This window comes from Neovison vison, chromosome 6, assembly GCF_020171115.1.
Source record: "Neovison vison isolate M4711 chromosome 6, ASM_NN_V1, whole genome shotgun sequence".
In the NCBI taxonomy this organism is placed as follows: domain Eukaryota; kingdom Metazoa; phylum Chordata; class Mammalia; order Carnivora; family Mustelidae; genus Neogale; species Neogale vison.
The window spans coordinates 156,473,392-156,489,581 of NC_058096.1; the positions used below are offsets into that span (position 1 = coordinate 156,473,392).

General features: G+C 36.6%; 1 protein-coding gene across 1 annotated transcript in view; it reads left to right on the forward strand.

Annotated features, from left to right (window-relative positions):
• The window catches only part of SCN11A (sodium voltage-gated channel alpha subunit 11), a 95,693-nt gene extending 79,946 nt beyond the window's left edge, over positions 1-15,747 (forward strand). The window contains exons 25-27 of the mRNA XM_044252660.1: positions 6,032-6,132; positions 11,131-11,401; positions 14,378-15,747. Of these exons, the coding sequence (XP_044108595.1) occupies positions 6,032-6,132; positions 11,131-11,401; positions 14,378-15,405 (1,400 nt within the window). The 3' untranslated portion in view covers positions 15,406-15,747. The remainder of the gene's footprint in view (positions 1-6,031; positions 6,133-11,130; positions 11,402-14,377) is intronic.
• Positions 15,748-16,190: the final 443 nt, after the last annotated feature.

Sequence of the window (16,190 nt, forward strand, 5' to 3'; positions counted from 1 at the left end):
ATCAGGCTGTGGCACTTTGTTTTGTTTTGCTTTACTTTTTATTACAGAAAATCTCCATCATGCACAAGAGTATACTAAAATGAACCTACAAGACCCATCACCCAACACGTTTATTGACTTAAGAACATCTTCATGGCACCTATGCCCTTATCCAATCCTGCCACCACATTTTTTTAAAGAGAACAAATGACATTACACTGTTTTACCCACAGATATTTCAAAACATATCTCTTTTTAAAGGTAACCACAATTCCATTACCACACCTAAAAAGTTTAACACAAATTCTCTAGATTTGTCAAATACCAGGTCAACATTCAAATTTCCTTGAGTCTTTCATTTTCTTAAAATATTTATACATTTATTCATTCTTTGATCAATTGATATTCTTTTTAAGTCGGGATTAAAATCAGGTCCTCCCATTTGACAAATTCCTTGCTCTCTGGAATGACAAGATACTCCAAGTTAAATCATACCACTTTTGTGCCAGATCAAGAATCAGCTGTTTCTCTAAGGGGTTCTGATTTGGGGGGAGGTGGTATTCCAAGATCACACCCTAAAATGCTCATTGTCTTTGCTTCAATGTTTTTTCAATGGACAGAGCTACTTCAAATTTATAACTTCAAAGAAATGTATATGAAAATATGAATACTGGTCAATCAAGTTCAGATCTACAAGATTTTCACTTGACTTCTTCTCTAATAATGATCTGTATCTCCTCTTTTCCACACTGAGAAAATTAATTCTCATGGGCACAAGAGATAATAGAATTAAAATTTTTCATAATTACTCCTTTTTGTTTTATCCCCCAACACACACATAGGACAGTATCAGAATAATAATATTAATATGTACTACCATGAGGAAAGTAATTACTGAAGACACTTGCATCTGCCAGGCATCCTGAAACAACGTGGTTAACTTCTAAGGATGCATTTTTTTTAAATCACAAAATTAATTTTACTGTGGTACAATATACATAACATGAAATTTGCCACCTTAACCATTTTTTGTATACATTTCAATGATAGTAAATACATTCATAATGTTATCCAATGATCACCACTATCAATCCCCATAATTCTTTTCATCTTGTAAAACTGAAACCCTATACTTATTAGACAATAATTACCCATTTTCCTTCCCACTTGGCAGCCACCATTCTACTTCTGTTGCTATGAATTTGACTGTTCTAAGTACCTCCTATAAGTGGAATCATATAGTATTTTTTTTTGTGATCGAGTTATTTCACTTAGCATAATGTCCTCAAGTTTCACCCATGTTGTAGCATATTTTTTAATTTCCTTCCTTACCACATTTTTTTAAATTTATTTATTTTCAGAAAAACATTATTCATTATTTTTTCACCACACCCAGTGCTCCATGCAAGCTGTGCCCTCTATAATATCCACCACCTGGTACCCCAGCCTCCCACCCATTTTGCTCATACATTCATCTGTTGATGGACACTTGGTTTGCTTCCACATTTTAGCTATTGTGACTAAAGCTCTTATGAACATGAGTGTGGAAATATCTCTTTGAAACCCTGATTTCAATTCTTTCAGATATACATCTAGAAGTAGAATTGCTGGATCATATGGTAATACTATTTTTTTTAATTTTTTGAGGAACTACTGTACTGTTTTCCATAGAAGCTACCATTTTACATTCCCATCAACAGTGTAATTCTGATTCTCTTCATGCTCACTAATGCTTGTCTTCTCTCTTTCTGATAGTAGCCATCCTAATGGATGTGAGGTGGTATCTCATTTTGGTTTTTATTTGTATTTCCCTAATGACTAGTGATGTTGACTGTTTTTTCATGTGCTTGTTGGCTATAGGTTTATCTTTTCTAGAGAGATGTCTACTCAAGTCCTTTGTCAATTTTTGAATCAGATTGTTTTATTTATTTATTTGTGTATTTATTTATTTAGACTATAACTGACACATAATATTAATTTCAGATGTACACATAGTGATTTGACAAGTTTATATGTTATGGTATGTTCATCGCAAGTATAGTTACCATCTGTCACCGTGCAACACTATTACACTATCACTGATGATATTCCTTATACTTTTTTTAAAGATTTTATTTATTTATTTGACAGACAGAGATCTCAAGTAGGCAGAGAGGCAGACAGAGAGAGAGAGAGAGGAGAAAGCAGGCTCCCTGTGGAGTAGAGAGCTCAATGTAGGGCTCAATCCCAGGACCCTGGGGTCATGACCTGAGCTGAAGGCAGAGGCTTTAACCCTCTGAGCCACCCAGGCACCCCTATACTGTGCCTTTTGTTCCCATGACTTATTCATTCCATGACTGGAAGACTATACCTCCCCCACCGCTTCATCCCTTTTACCCATCCCCCACCTCCTTCCCCTCTGACAACTGTCTGTTGTTCTCTGCATTTGTAGGTCTGGTTCTGCTTTTTGTCTGTTTATTTATTTGTTTTTAGATCCACATATGAGTGAAATATGGTATGTGTCTTTTTCAGTCTGACTTATTTCATTTAACATAATACCCTCTAGGTCCATCCATGTCTCAAATGAAATTAATTCATCCTTTTTATGGTTGCATAATATTCTTCTGTGAGTGTGTGTGTGTACATGTGTGCACATGCATGTGCATGCACATGTGCACACACATGTGTAGCACATATTCCTTACCCATTCATCCATCAGTGGACACTTCTTTCATGTTGTAGCTATGATAAATAAGGCTAACTATAAATAAAGGGGTGCGTGTATCTTTTCAGATTAGTGTTTTCATTTTCTTTGGGTAAATGCCCAGTAAAAGAATTATTGGATAGTATGAAGAACTTCCATATTGTTTTCCACAGTGACTGAATCATTTTTCATTCCTACTAATAGTGCATTCTCCATGTTCTTGCCAACACTTGTTGTTTTTTTGTGGTTTTGATTTTAGCCATTCTGGCAGGTGTGAGGTGACATCTCATTACAGTTTTGATTTGTATTTCCCTGATGATTAGTGATGTTGAACACCTTTTCATGTATCTGTATCTTCAGGTCCTCTGCCCATTTTTAAATTAGATTGTTGAATTGTATACATTATATATTTTGGATATATACCTCTTACTAGATATATCATTTGCAAATATCTTCTCCCATTTAGTAAGTTGCCTTTTGTTTTGTTGATCATTTCCTTCGCTATGCACAAACTTTTTATTTTGATGTAGTCCTGATAACTTATTTTTGCTTTTGTTTCTCTTACCTCAGGGGACATATCTGGAGAAATGTTGACAAAATCCAGTACTCATTCATGATAAAACTCTTACCAAAGTGAGTTTAAAGGGAATATACCTCAACATAATAAAGGCCATATATGAAAAATCCATAGCTAATATCATACTCATACATTCATCTAGGAAAAAACTGAGAGCCTTTCCTCCAAGATCAGGGACAAGAGAAGGATGTTCACTCTTGGCACTTTTATTCAACACAGTACTGGAAGTTCTAGCCACAACAATCAGACAAGAAAAATAAAAGAGTCATCCATTTTGTTAAAGAAGAATTTACACCATCATTATTTGCAGATGACATGATACTATACACACAAAATCCTAAAGACTCCACCAAATACTACTAGAAGTAATAGAGGAGTTCAGTAAAGCTGTAGGACACAAAATTAATATGCAGAAATTGGTAGCATTTCTGTACACTAACAATGAAGTAGCAGAAACTACGCAAACAATTCCGTTTACAATTGCACTTAAAAGAATAAAATACCTAGGAATAAATTTAGCCAAAGAGGTGGAAGACCTATACCCTGAAAACGAAATCACCAATGAAAGAAATTGAAGATGACACAAACAAATGGAAAGATATTCTATGCTTGCAGATTATAAGGCTTAAAATTGTTTAAATGTCCATTCTATCCAAAGCAATCTACAGATTCAATGCAATCCCTACAAAAATACCAGCAAGATTTTTCACCAAGCTAGAACAAATAACACTAAAATTTGTATGGAACCACAAAAGACCCTGAATAATCAAAGCAATCTTAAGAAAAGAAGAACAAAGCTGGAGGAATCATAGTTCCAGATTTTAAGATACACTTCAAGGCTGTAATAATCAAAACAGTATGGTACTGGGGAGGTGAACCATGAGAGACTATAGACTCTGAAAAACAGTCTGAGGGGTTTGAAGTGGCGGGGGTGTGGGAGGTTGGGGTACCAGGTGGTGGGTATTATAGAGGGCACGGCTTGCATGGAGCACTGGGTGTGGTGAAAAAATAATGAATACTGTTTTTCTGAAAATAAATAAATTGGAAAAAAAAACAGTATGGTACTGGCACGAAAATAGACACATAAGTCAATGGAACAGAATAGAGAGGCCAGAAACAAACTCATATCGTGAATTAATTTATGACAAAGGAGGCGAGAATATGTAATGGGTAAAGAACAGTGTCTTCAATAAATGGTTCTGGGAAAACTAGATAACTGCATGTAAAAGAATGAAACCGAACCATTTTCTAACACCATATACAAAAATAAACTAAAAATGGATTAAAGACCTAAGTGTGAAGCCTGAAACCATAAACATTCTAGAAGAGAACACAGGTAGTAATTTCTCTGACATTGGCTGTTTGGGTTTTTTGTTGTTGTTAAATTTTAAGAGTTTTCCATATATTCTGATTAATCCCTTATCAGATATATGATATATAGATATGTTTCCCCATTCTGTGGATTGCATTTTTACTTCATTGATAGTATCTTTTGATGTACATAATTTAAAAATTTTCATGAAGTCCAATTTATCTATTTTTTCTTTTGTTATCTATACCTTTGGTGTTATATGAAAGAGATCATTGCCAGATCTAGTGTTGTGAAGTTTTGCTCTATGTTTTCTTCTGAGTTTTGTTGTTTTAGAGCTTACATTTATGTCTTTGATGTATTTTGAGCTATTTTTTTGTGTATGATGTTAAGTAAGAGTTTAACTTTATTCTTTTGCATGTGGATATCCAGTTTCCCAGCACCATTGTTGAAAAGACTGTCTGTCCTACGGCTGAATATTTTTGGTCTATACTGGTAGTGGTGAAAATTCAAATCCCACACTGTTATCAAGGCAGGCCTGGATTCAAAGATTGTCAGGAAAGACTGGGTTTTTACCCATAGGCCAGAATAAGACAGTTTCCTTCCTGTCTTCCACTGCCTATTGACCGATTCTGTTTTTTTCTTCACCCTTTCATTGACAGCACTTAAGAAGGAGTCTAGGATTCATGTGGGACCTTGGCATAAGCCCACAGACTTTTCCTCATGACTCCCTTGTAATTATTAAGGCCCAAGATTCTAGTTTTCACAGAGATTAGCAAATGCTCTTAGGCCAACAGTGGCTTCAGGATAATTTACTACTCTTTGATCACTGTTGATTTTCAGATCCTCGAGATCTTCCTTACTTTTGTGCAAGTTTAGCTGTACATTTTAAAAGAATTCTGTTCTAATTTACCCAGCATTTCTAGATATTTTACTTCCTCCTAAGATTTTCAGAAATGAAAATTCTTATTCATATATCTTTTTGTTCTTGTTCAATAATGAAAACATTTAAAGCTCTTTAGGTGTTTTTTTTTTCATAAGAGTGGATCTGGAAAATTTTATGAAATTTTATTAAAAGATATATGCTTTAATTCATTTATTTAGGAGAATTTTAATTGCCATTTGGTCAGATTTTTGTTAAATTTTTTGTTACTAATATCTATTTTTCTTGCATTGTGATTTGATTTATGCAACCTAAAATATAGTTTTTTAAAGGTATGGTGGGTATTTGCAAAGAGTGTGTAATCTTTGTTCATATTCTAAAAACTAATATATAGCTGATAAAAGTTACATTTTTTCTCTTTTTTTTAATTTAAATCTTATTTCAGCCCTCCTATAGAGAGTCCAGTCTCTTTTGCTTCCAATTGGAATTTTAGGAGTTGTTGATAGAATGTAATATAACTTTGAAACTACTTCTGAAAGTTCAGATCTTGTTTCCAAAAAAACTGTTAATAATAATTAGCTCTCATCTCCATATACTTAGGTGGTGAAGACATTTTTATGACAGAAGAACAGAAGAAATACTATAATGCAATGAAAAAATTAGGATCCAAAAAACCTCAAAAGCCCATTCCAAGACCTCTGGTGAGAGCAATTGATTCATTCTAAATACATAGATCCATTAAGTGGTCTTGAGCTCAGATGTTTGCAGTGCTGTTCTTTATTCTTTAAGTTTCTAGACACTATCTAAGAAATCAATAAAGACCCAGACACACTGATGTCTGGCTCAAGTCCTGAGGAAAATTAGACATTTGAATTCAATAACAAGAACTTGAGCAACACCTTTCATTTGCTTTCTGGTGAGCACACAATAGGCGCTTAGTATATACTCATTGTAATGATGTAAACTTACTAGTTTGTTTTAACTAAATTTTTTTCTTATTTTTAAAGTCCTGCAATATAGTTAACATACAGTAGAATATTAGTTTCAGGTGTATAATGTAGTGATTCATTCAGCACTTCCATACATAATAACCCAGTACTCATCATGACAGGTGCACTCCTCAATCCCCCCCAGCCACCTCCCTTCTGGTAACCATCAGTTCTCTATAGTTAAGAGTCTATCTCTTGGTTTGCCTCTCTCTCCACCCCCTTTGTTCATTTGTTTTGTTTCTTAAATTCCCTATATGAGTGAAATCATATGCCATTTGCCTTTCTCTGACTTATTTCACTTAGCATTATTCTCTCTAGCTCCATCCACATCATTGCAAATGGCAAAATATCATTATTTTTTATGGTTGAATAATATTCCATCTTATATATACCACAGCTTCTGTACCCATTCATCAGTTGATGGACACTTGGGCCTTTTCCATAACTTGGCTATTGTAGATAATGTTGATATATATATCGCGGTGAATATATCCCTCTGGATTAGTATTTTTGCATTATTTGGGTAAATACCCAGTAGTGTGACTGTTGGATCTTAAGGTAGTTCTATTTTTGAGTTTTTGAGGAAACTCCATACTGTTTTCCACCAGTTTGCATTCCCACTAACAGTACACGAGTGGTCCTTTTTCTCCACATCCTCACCCACACCCGCTGTTTCTTAAGTTGTTGATTTTAGCCATTCTGACAGGTGTGAGATAATATCTCACTATAGTTTTGACAAAATATTGACCAATTTAAAATGAATTTATAATATCTTTTACCAACTTTTCTGGTGTGAAGTCTTAAGTCATGCATACTGGCTTCCACTTCACCAGTATTTATGATAAAATTTCTATATCAGTAGTTGACCCAAAAAAAGGGTCAGATAGTAAACATTGCAGGCTTTGCAGGCCACATGGTCTCTGCTGTCACTCTTCAGCTCTGCCATGTAACACAAAAGCAGCCATAGATAGTACAGAACAAATGTGCATGGTTGTGTTCTAGGGCAACTTGATTTATAGTCACTAAACTTGGATTTCTTTAATTTTCACAGGTCAAAATTTTATTTTCCTTTTGAATTTTTTCCCAGACATTAATAAATGTAAAACCCATTCTGAGCTCACAAATTATACAAAAAACCAGTAGTGGGCCAGATCTGGCCTACAGGATATAGTTGGCTGACCCTTACTCTCAATGAATCTTGCTTATCAAGTGCTCCAACGCTGCTTCGTGTTGTGGTCTAATTGAAGAGCTAGAACTTGATCACATCAGATTATAAAGTAATACACTAGGCATAGTTGGTAGCTCTGACAAGTAATTTTGAAGGTTTTCAAGGCAGGAAGGGTCAGTGGCGAAAGCAGTATGGAAGAGGAGCTTGATATCCAAAGCCTGTATAGGATTTAGAGATTTTCATTTGAACATGAGACCCCAAATTATCAAAGGTATGTTTAGTCTACTGCTATTCCCAAAACTCAGAAAAGAGCCTATTCTCAGTAATTATTAGTTGAAAGAGTGTATTCTCAGTAATTATTAGTTGAATGAAAGAGTATGTTTTAGGGTACACACGGAGTCCATCCCACTAGGACTGAATATTTGTGTTGCAGTAAAAATATCTGGGAATGTTAGGACAAAGTGTTTAGAATTTAAACAATGAAGAATTTTTTACCAAGAGGTTAATTATGCAACTATATTTGGAGAGCTCTTATTTGAATTTGAGCCAACAAAAAAGACAAAGAATTTTTATTTACATGTGCATGCTGTGCAACCACTGACTCAATACCAGTTGGTCCTAGATTTGAAATTAACTAAGAGAATCATGAGACACAATAGGTTCCCACATATTTACCCATTTATTTCATAATATGAACCAAGCAAGGCAGCACATAGCCAAAGAGAAGTTGCAATGACATAGCTGCAGCTTCTAGGTCTCTCCCCTGCCCTGATCATGCTAAGCTGCAAGGGATGAGCTTCATGTGGGCAAAGACTACTTTACCTGAAGCAGGCCTCCAACTCCATACTTTAACTATGTCTTCTGGCATGTTCATCACAAGGTGCATCCGGGAATAGGTGTCATGCTGTAGCCCTCCCTGTGTAGCTACAGCTTACTAGTCAGGGCTTCACAAGGAGGAATTCCAACAAGCAGGTATCATCTCCCCAGTTAATGCATCACATTTACCTTAACTTCTATACTTCAGGGAGCAGTGTTGCATGAGATAAACACATATTCCAGATGTCCCTGAGTTTAAGACTTTTAAATCAGCTGTTAGCCCTTAACTCACAACTTTAGCTCTTCACAGACTTTTTTAAATCTCTAAAATCTAAATATGATTTTTGACTTTTGGAAAAAATGAATAGCAGTTACATGGGGACAGGGGGAATCTAGCTGTTCTAACCTGAGCAGTGATGTATTTTATTTTTAACAGTAGAGGAAGGGATCTGGAACCATTTCTGATTCTTTCTGAACCATCCACAGGGGGGGGCTTCATTACTGATTTAAAAATGATACTGGGTAGAATTCACTGTACATTCTCTTTTTTTACATTTTTACATTTTTTACATTTACATTTTCATTTATTTACATTTTTATTATGTAATTTTTTTCTTTTATTTATTTTCAGCATAACAGTATTCATTATTTTGCACCACACCCAGTGTTCCATGCAATCCGTGCCCTCTCTAATACCCACCACCTGGTTCCCCCAACCTCCCACCCCCCGCCCCTTCAAACCCCTCAGATTGTTTTTCAGAGTCCATAGTCTCTTCTCTCATGGTTCACCTCCCCTTCCAATTTCCCCCCAACTCCCTTCTCCTCTCTAACTCCCCATGTCCTCCCTGCTATTTGTTATGTAATGTTATTTTTTATATTATGTTATGTTAGTCACCATGCAGTATATCACTAGTTTTTGATGTAGTGTTCCAAGATTCATTGATCACTGTACATTCTAAAGTGATACCCAATTTTTTTTTTATATCTATCAGTTTAGGGAACTTGTATTCTTGATCTCCTCTGTTTCTCTAAATATTAAACTATCAGGCCTAGGCTTACTCTCCCTCACTGTTATTGTTGCCACTCACTATGATTTCCTGGAGAGCACCCTTAAAAGTATCTTTTCTTCAGGTCCTTTCTGACTTCCTAGATGCATTCTCACACAGCAAATGCAATTGACTTGCAAGTTTCTTCTCCAGATTCCTCGATAAAAGTTTTAATGATTGTGGGACAAAATTTGAAAAACACAAACTTAAATGTAGTAGCCCTCCAGTGCTGTCCCTACCCTCTCTCACTGCTTTTGCTCTCACTTACTGATACCGTCCTTTCTCATGGTTTTAATTCATGTCGGTTTTGGTGCCATTGAACTCCACTTCTGCATTCCAGCTCTGCACCTGAGCTCCAAACCCATACCTTTACCTGCCCAAGGCCCTCAGATTCCCCATTGGCCCCTCAAACTCAGTGTTCTCAGGGCAGATCTTAATCGTGTTCCTCTGAAATGCCTCATTCTCTGTTCTCTTGAAAGGTTCTACTAGCCAGAAACTGTAGCCTCAGACCATCATTTTCCCATAGTCACCTCCATTCAAACAGTCTCTGACTTCCGCATCCACATCCATATTAGCTCTTAAATCTAAATGTTTACATCTCTCTCCACTATTATCACCACAAACCAACATCATCTTTTGCCCGATTACCATTACAGATAGCTAGGGTTCTAAAAGTGATTCTCAGGAGTTTAGGCGTTTTCTAAATAGACTACTGTATATGTATATTTTGATTAGAGGATAATATAATATAAAATACCTTAATTGTATTAATTAATTGTATTAAATACCTTAATTGATTGTAAAACAATCAATTAATAGTCAAGAATGCCATACAATATTAGTGTCTGAGTTTGTGTTTAAGAATAATTTTCCACTAAGTAAGTGAAGTAGTGCTTCATAGCTGTTAAATTATAGAAAATACAGTGAGACGGCTGAGTCATTTCACTGTACATGGTAGATTAGGCATGCGAACTTGAGCTAGAGCCTGTACCAGAGCAATTAGCATATACTTACTTTGTGAGCAGTATGACTATCTATGTACCAACCAATACGTAAGTTCACCATCAATAATAACATGAAATAATTAATTTTTCTGTTTTTAGTAATCATTACATCACAGTCCCATTTATCTAGCATTATTTTCAAGTGAACAAGATTTAGAAAATTGGCATTTAAGAACTGCTTGAATACAGAGTTTTGGTTAAGTATACTTAGGCCTCATTATTCTGAATTAACAAATGGAGGCTTGGGGATGTTAATTCCATTTTGTCCAACATAATTACATGAGTAGGAATTCTCAGCATTAATATTATTGAAGTTCAAATAAAGAAACAGATGAAATATAGAAACCGAAGTTCTTTTTATTATTAAATCCAACATGAGTTGTTTTATTTCAGCAAAACATCATCCATCATATCAAAGTTATGTCATTACCAAACATTTTTTTCTTTTAAAATGGAATTAAAGCTATAAGCCTACAACTTCAAAACACTCGTGTAACTGAATTTAAATGAAAATGTAAATACAAGAATTTCTTGTTTAAAAATGATATGCATTTTTCAAGAAACTGCTTCAATTTTAAGAGAGGACAAATTCTGTTGTATGTGCCTTTTTTATGTATGTGATTTCATTCTGACAATGCAAAATGATCTAAGATTCTTGTTTTCTTTTCCCTCTCAGAATAAATGCCAGGGTCTCGTGTTTGATGTAGTCACAAGCCAGGTCTTTGACATCATCATCATCATCCTCATTTTGCTCAACATGCTTTGCATGATGGCTGAATCAGATGACCAGTCCATGGCCACGAAAGTCATCCTTGAACGTCTCAACCTGGCCTTTGTGGTCATCTTTACAATTGAGTGTCTCATCAAAATCTTTGCTTTGAGGCAATACTACTTCACCATTGGCTGGAATTTATTTGATTGTGTGATCGTGGTTCTTTCTATTGTTAGTAAGTAATATCAGAAGCCTGAGGGGCTTTAATCTGAGAGCTAGAAGTAAATCTTAGCCTTTGGAAGTATGTCCAAACTATCCACGAAGCAACAAATTAGGTTTAATGTGGTTTCAGGAAAAAAAAAAAAAAAGACAGGTGTACTGCTGCCATTCTCTACTGGGAAGTTGCTAGGAGATACAGAGCAATTTTCATTCCTTTGACTGTTTACATAACTGAAACAGAGAGTTAAATAACTGTGTGGATCCATTTATTCAATGGACAAAATTAAGATGACCTTAAAGTGTCTATGGGGATATCTGGGATATCCATAACTGAGTCAGAGTTCTACCTTTCCTGTGCAACTATAAGCTCTCATGAATGTCTTTAGTCTTAAGGATTTGATGCTTAGTTCCCGTGGTTTTCCTTAGTTCAGAATCCATGTGGCTATCAGATCACAGTTATTGCACCCCTGTGACACTGCTAGGCATTCTCTCACCTCTTATGCAGGACCTCCATGGCCCAGCCTAGACTGTGCTTCCAAGAGTGTGTCATGAGGACAAACAGTGCTTGCTTTTTATTCTGTATCCCATGTTAACTTAAACCACAGCATGAACTATGCTTATCTCAACTGCTTGGACCCCATTCACCAACCAGTCTTACTCCATAATCACTATATTTTTCTTAACATAGGCAGGATTAACTATAAGATTTGTGGAAGAAGAATAGAGAAAAAAAGGATTGTTTCCATTTATGTTTTTATAACACACACACTCACACACTCCAACTTTGAAATTAAATTCTTCATGGCTAAGCCATGAGAGTTTACACCTTGGGTTTTGCAGTTTTTTTTTTAAATAATTGTGTGCAACCACTCAGGGGCCATTCTTATAGTTCAAAAAGCAATGGAAGAAAAAAAAGCAATGGAGACAATGAAAACTGATTTCACAAGTGGAAGCTTTTGTACTATTTCAGAAAAGATGTGTTAAACAGATATGTGAGATCAAAATATTTTGTTCCTATCACTACAGCAGCAATGCAGGTATTTCCAAGAACAAGAAAATGATACAGCTCATAGTCTGTTCTGGTTCCTAAGCCATGAATTTGATGTAGATAAAGTTTATCAATAGATCCTTCCACACATCTCCAGTGAAACAGATTGTTAAACTTTATCAGTCAATTATAATTTCAAGTCCTGGTGAAACTGACAGCAGTATTAAGCTCAGAAAATGATGGTAGAGTGACTCTGGCACAGCCCTCTGAGAGCTTGAAGAACCCCTTCCTCCAATATGCAGAGAGCAACTCATTTATTCTACCACTTACTGAACTCCTTCCAGGCAGTGCCAGCCATCATGCAGGTTGTGGAAATATTTCTTGTTTCTGTCCTTTGAACAATTGCTAGGCAATTGCAGTTACACAGCAGAGCACTGTATAGTATTTTGCTCCAGTGGATGAGAAAATCCAAACCTTGAGCCAAGTCCTACTCACTAATGTAGGCAGCATTTTATATGCCTTTGCCAGTAGATCTGCCACCCAACACTAAGCCTCTACACTTTCCCAAGCTCTTTACTAAGCTTTTTAGAGAAATACAAAATGAGTGTGAGTCAAAGTGAATCCTTCTCTAGGCGTTAACAATGTAGTTTAAGTATTAAGTACTAAAGTATTGAGTTTATGTTTTAAGTACTTAAAGAGTCAGAAAAAGAGAAATTAACTGCACACCAAATCCCATGGTACACAGAAAAACTGAGCTCAGATAACAGATAGATTACTGTGGGTTCCATTAGTCAACGAAATACTAGTGAAGGAGGTAGCCTTAAAGGGTGGACCTCCTCCAAGTGTTGTTAAGTTGGAACTGAATAAATTCCACACCTCACTATTGTTGGCTGCCCAATTAACATGTGAATTTGACTTCATGGGCACAGTTGGGCAGTTGGTGAAATAGATCATGAATTAGTTCTCTTAGTCACTAGGTGATAGCCAACAATTCTGGCTGCCCATCTCCCGTAATGCCTTTGAGGACCCCCCACCCCCACCCAGAGGAAGAGCAAGGCCATGTCTACACAAGACAAACATGTTCCGGCCATTCTATAATATTTGGGCCAAAATGTGAATTGTTTTAAATCTTTTATCACTTGCTTACAGAATAGGCAATGAGAGAACAGGATGACATTTTAGGCCAAATATTTAGCTGTTTGCAGAAACCTCTGCTCGAGATCCTATTTTTGGAGGTGTCTACAACAATAAGGAAAGTTATCTCCAACTTAGTCCCTTAAGCCTTCTGAGTGCACCTCAGGAGTCCTTTCTCAGGATGAGCATATTGACAAATATGAAAGCTCCGCGGCAGCTTCCACATAGAGTTGAGCATCCCCAAAACACCATCTCCCTCAAGCCCTGCCCTGTCCTTGTATATAGATAGCTGTGTTCAAATTCCCCTATACAAATAAAAACTTTCCTTTTTAAGGAGTTTTGGGGTTAGACATTCCACAATTTCCGCTGACAGCTCAGGCTCAAGCCAACCATCAATCAGTGTCAGAAGTTTCTCCTTCCATTAACCTGAAGGACTATATAGTTAGTTTATCTGCTTTCCATTCTTTGTATCCAGTAAATATGGAAAACTATTACATTTGTTATCCCATCAGTGACTTTCAATACCCAACACAGATAACACACTTCAAGTGTATGAGATAGGTCACAAAATAGCCTTTCATAAATGGCATTTTCTTTCCTTTCCTTGGGTGTCTCCAATATGATAGACATCCTATTTTATCTGAAGTCCCATCTAAAGTTGTATGGTGCTTGGAAATTATTTTCTAACTTAAGGCACAGATAGACATTTTCCCTGATATTGTTAAAGAAAGTTCTTAATTTGTGCAGCATATAGATTACAAAGTACTGATTAAAAATTGATCCCAGTAAGAGTTCAAGGCAGGAGAGACAGGCTGGATCTGAAAGCAGGGTGCCTACTGGAAATTAATTGCTCTATCTCCTTCTCCTAAGGTGCAATGATTTCTGCCTTGGAGGACCAGCAGCACATTCCTTTTCCTCCAACACTCTTCAGGATTGTCCGCTTGGCTCGGATTGGTCGGATTCTGAGACTTGTTCGGGCAGCACGAGGAATTAGGACTCTCCTTTTCGCTCTGATGATGTCTCTTCCTTCTCTGTTCAACATTGGCCTTCTACTTTTTCTGGTTATGTTTATTTATGCCATTTTTGGTATGAGCTATTTTTGCAAAGTAAAGGAGGAACATGGAATTGATGACATATTCAACTTTAAAACTTTTGTTGGCAGCATACTGTGTCTCTTCCAGATCACCACCTCAGCAGGCTGGGATGCCCTCCTGAAGCCCATGCTGCAATCAAAGGATTCAGGAAACCCCAGCTTAGACAACCGTTACTTCCATGCCATAGCCATCACCTACTTTGTTAGTTACATCATCATCTCCTTTCTCATTGTTGTCAACATGTACATTGCTGTGATTTTAGAGAACTTCAACATAGCCACTGAAGAAAGTGAGGACCCTTTGGGTGAAGATGACTTTGAGATATTCTATGAAGTCTGGGAAAAGTTTGACCCAGAAGCAACACAGTTCATCAAATATTCTGCCCTTTCTGACTTTGCTGATGCCCTTCCTGAGCCTTTACGGGTGGCAAAGCCCAATAAATTTCAGTTTCTCATGATGGACTTGCCCATGGTGAGTGGAGATCGTCTCCACTGCCTGGATATACTCTTCGCATTCACCACTAGGGTACTTGGTGACTCCGATGGCCTGGACAGCATGAAAGTGATGATGGAGGAGAAGTTCATGGAAGCCAACCCTTCCAAGAAGTTATATGAACCCATAGTCACCACCACCAAGAGGAAGGAAGAGGAAAGATGTGCTGCTGTTATTCAAAAGGCCTTTCGAAAATACAGGCTGAGGATGTCCATGAGTGCCTTGGGAGACAGGCCCTGTTCACAACTCCACACACTCTGCAATGGAGACCTGTCCGCCTCTGGGGCTGAGGGCAAGGTCCACTATGACTAAGCCCCTACTTCCACTCCTACCTCACAGCCTCATCACCTGGCCTCTGGCGTCTGAGCTCCAGGGGTCCACAACTCAGTGTGTGAATAAGCAGTCAACTCCCCAAACTGGCCATCCCATTTTTTTCTGCCTAAAAGAAGTGGTATTTCAAGTGTTTATTTCAGAAAGATCTTATAGGGTTAGAAAATAAGGCTGCCTCACTATGAATCACTGGTACTGTTTTAGCAAGGAGAAAGACACCAGAAGGGCTATAGAGGACATACCAATGTTAGGATTGAAACACAGTTTAGGTCACATAAAAAAAAAAAGAAGAATAAGAAACAAAAAACTTGTTAAAAATTTGGGTAAATTGGAAGGGGAGGTGAACCATGAGAGACTATGGACTCTGAAAAACAATCTGAGGGGTTTGAAGTGGCGGGGGGGTGGGAGGTTGGAGTACCAGGTGGTGGGTATTATAGAGGGAACGGCTTGCATGGAGCACTGGGTGTGGTGAAAAAATAATGAATAATGTTTTTCTGAAAATAAATAAATTGAAATAAATAAATAAATATTTCATTTGGTATATAATTAAATATATAATAAATATTCCAAAAAAATTTAAATAGTGTTTTTCCATATTGTTTCTAGGTACATTGTTTAATACCTTTGCTCAATGTTTTCCCCAAGCACATATGTGGCTTATCACATGTAACTCTCTTGCATGCTGAGTAAAAATTCAAAACTTGCTAATAAATAAATAGCTTCTTACAGATATTTTTACCAACATTAGTATTTTGGGTGTATTTCAA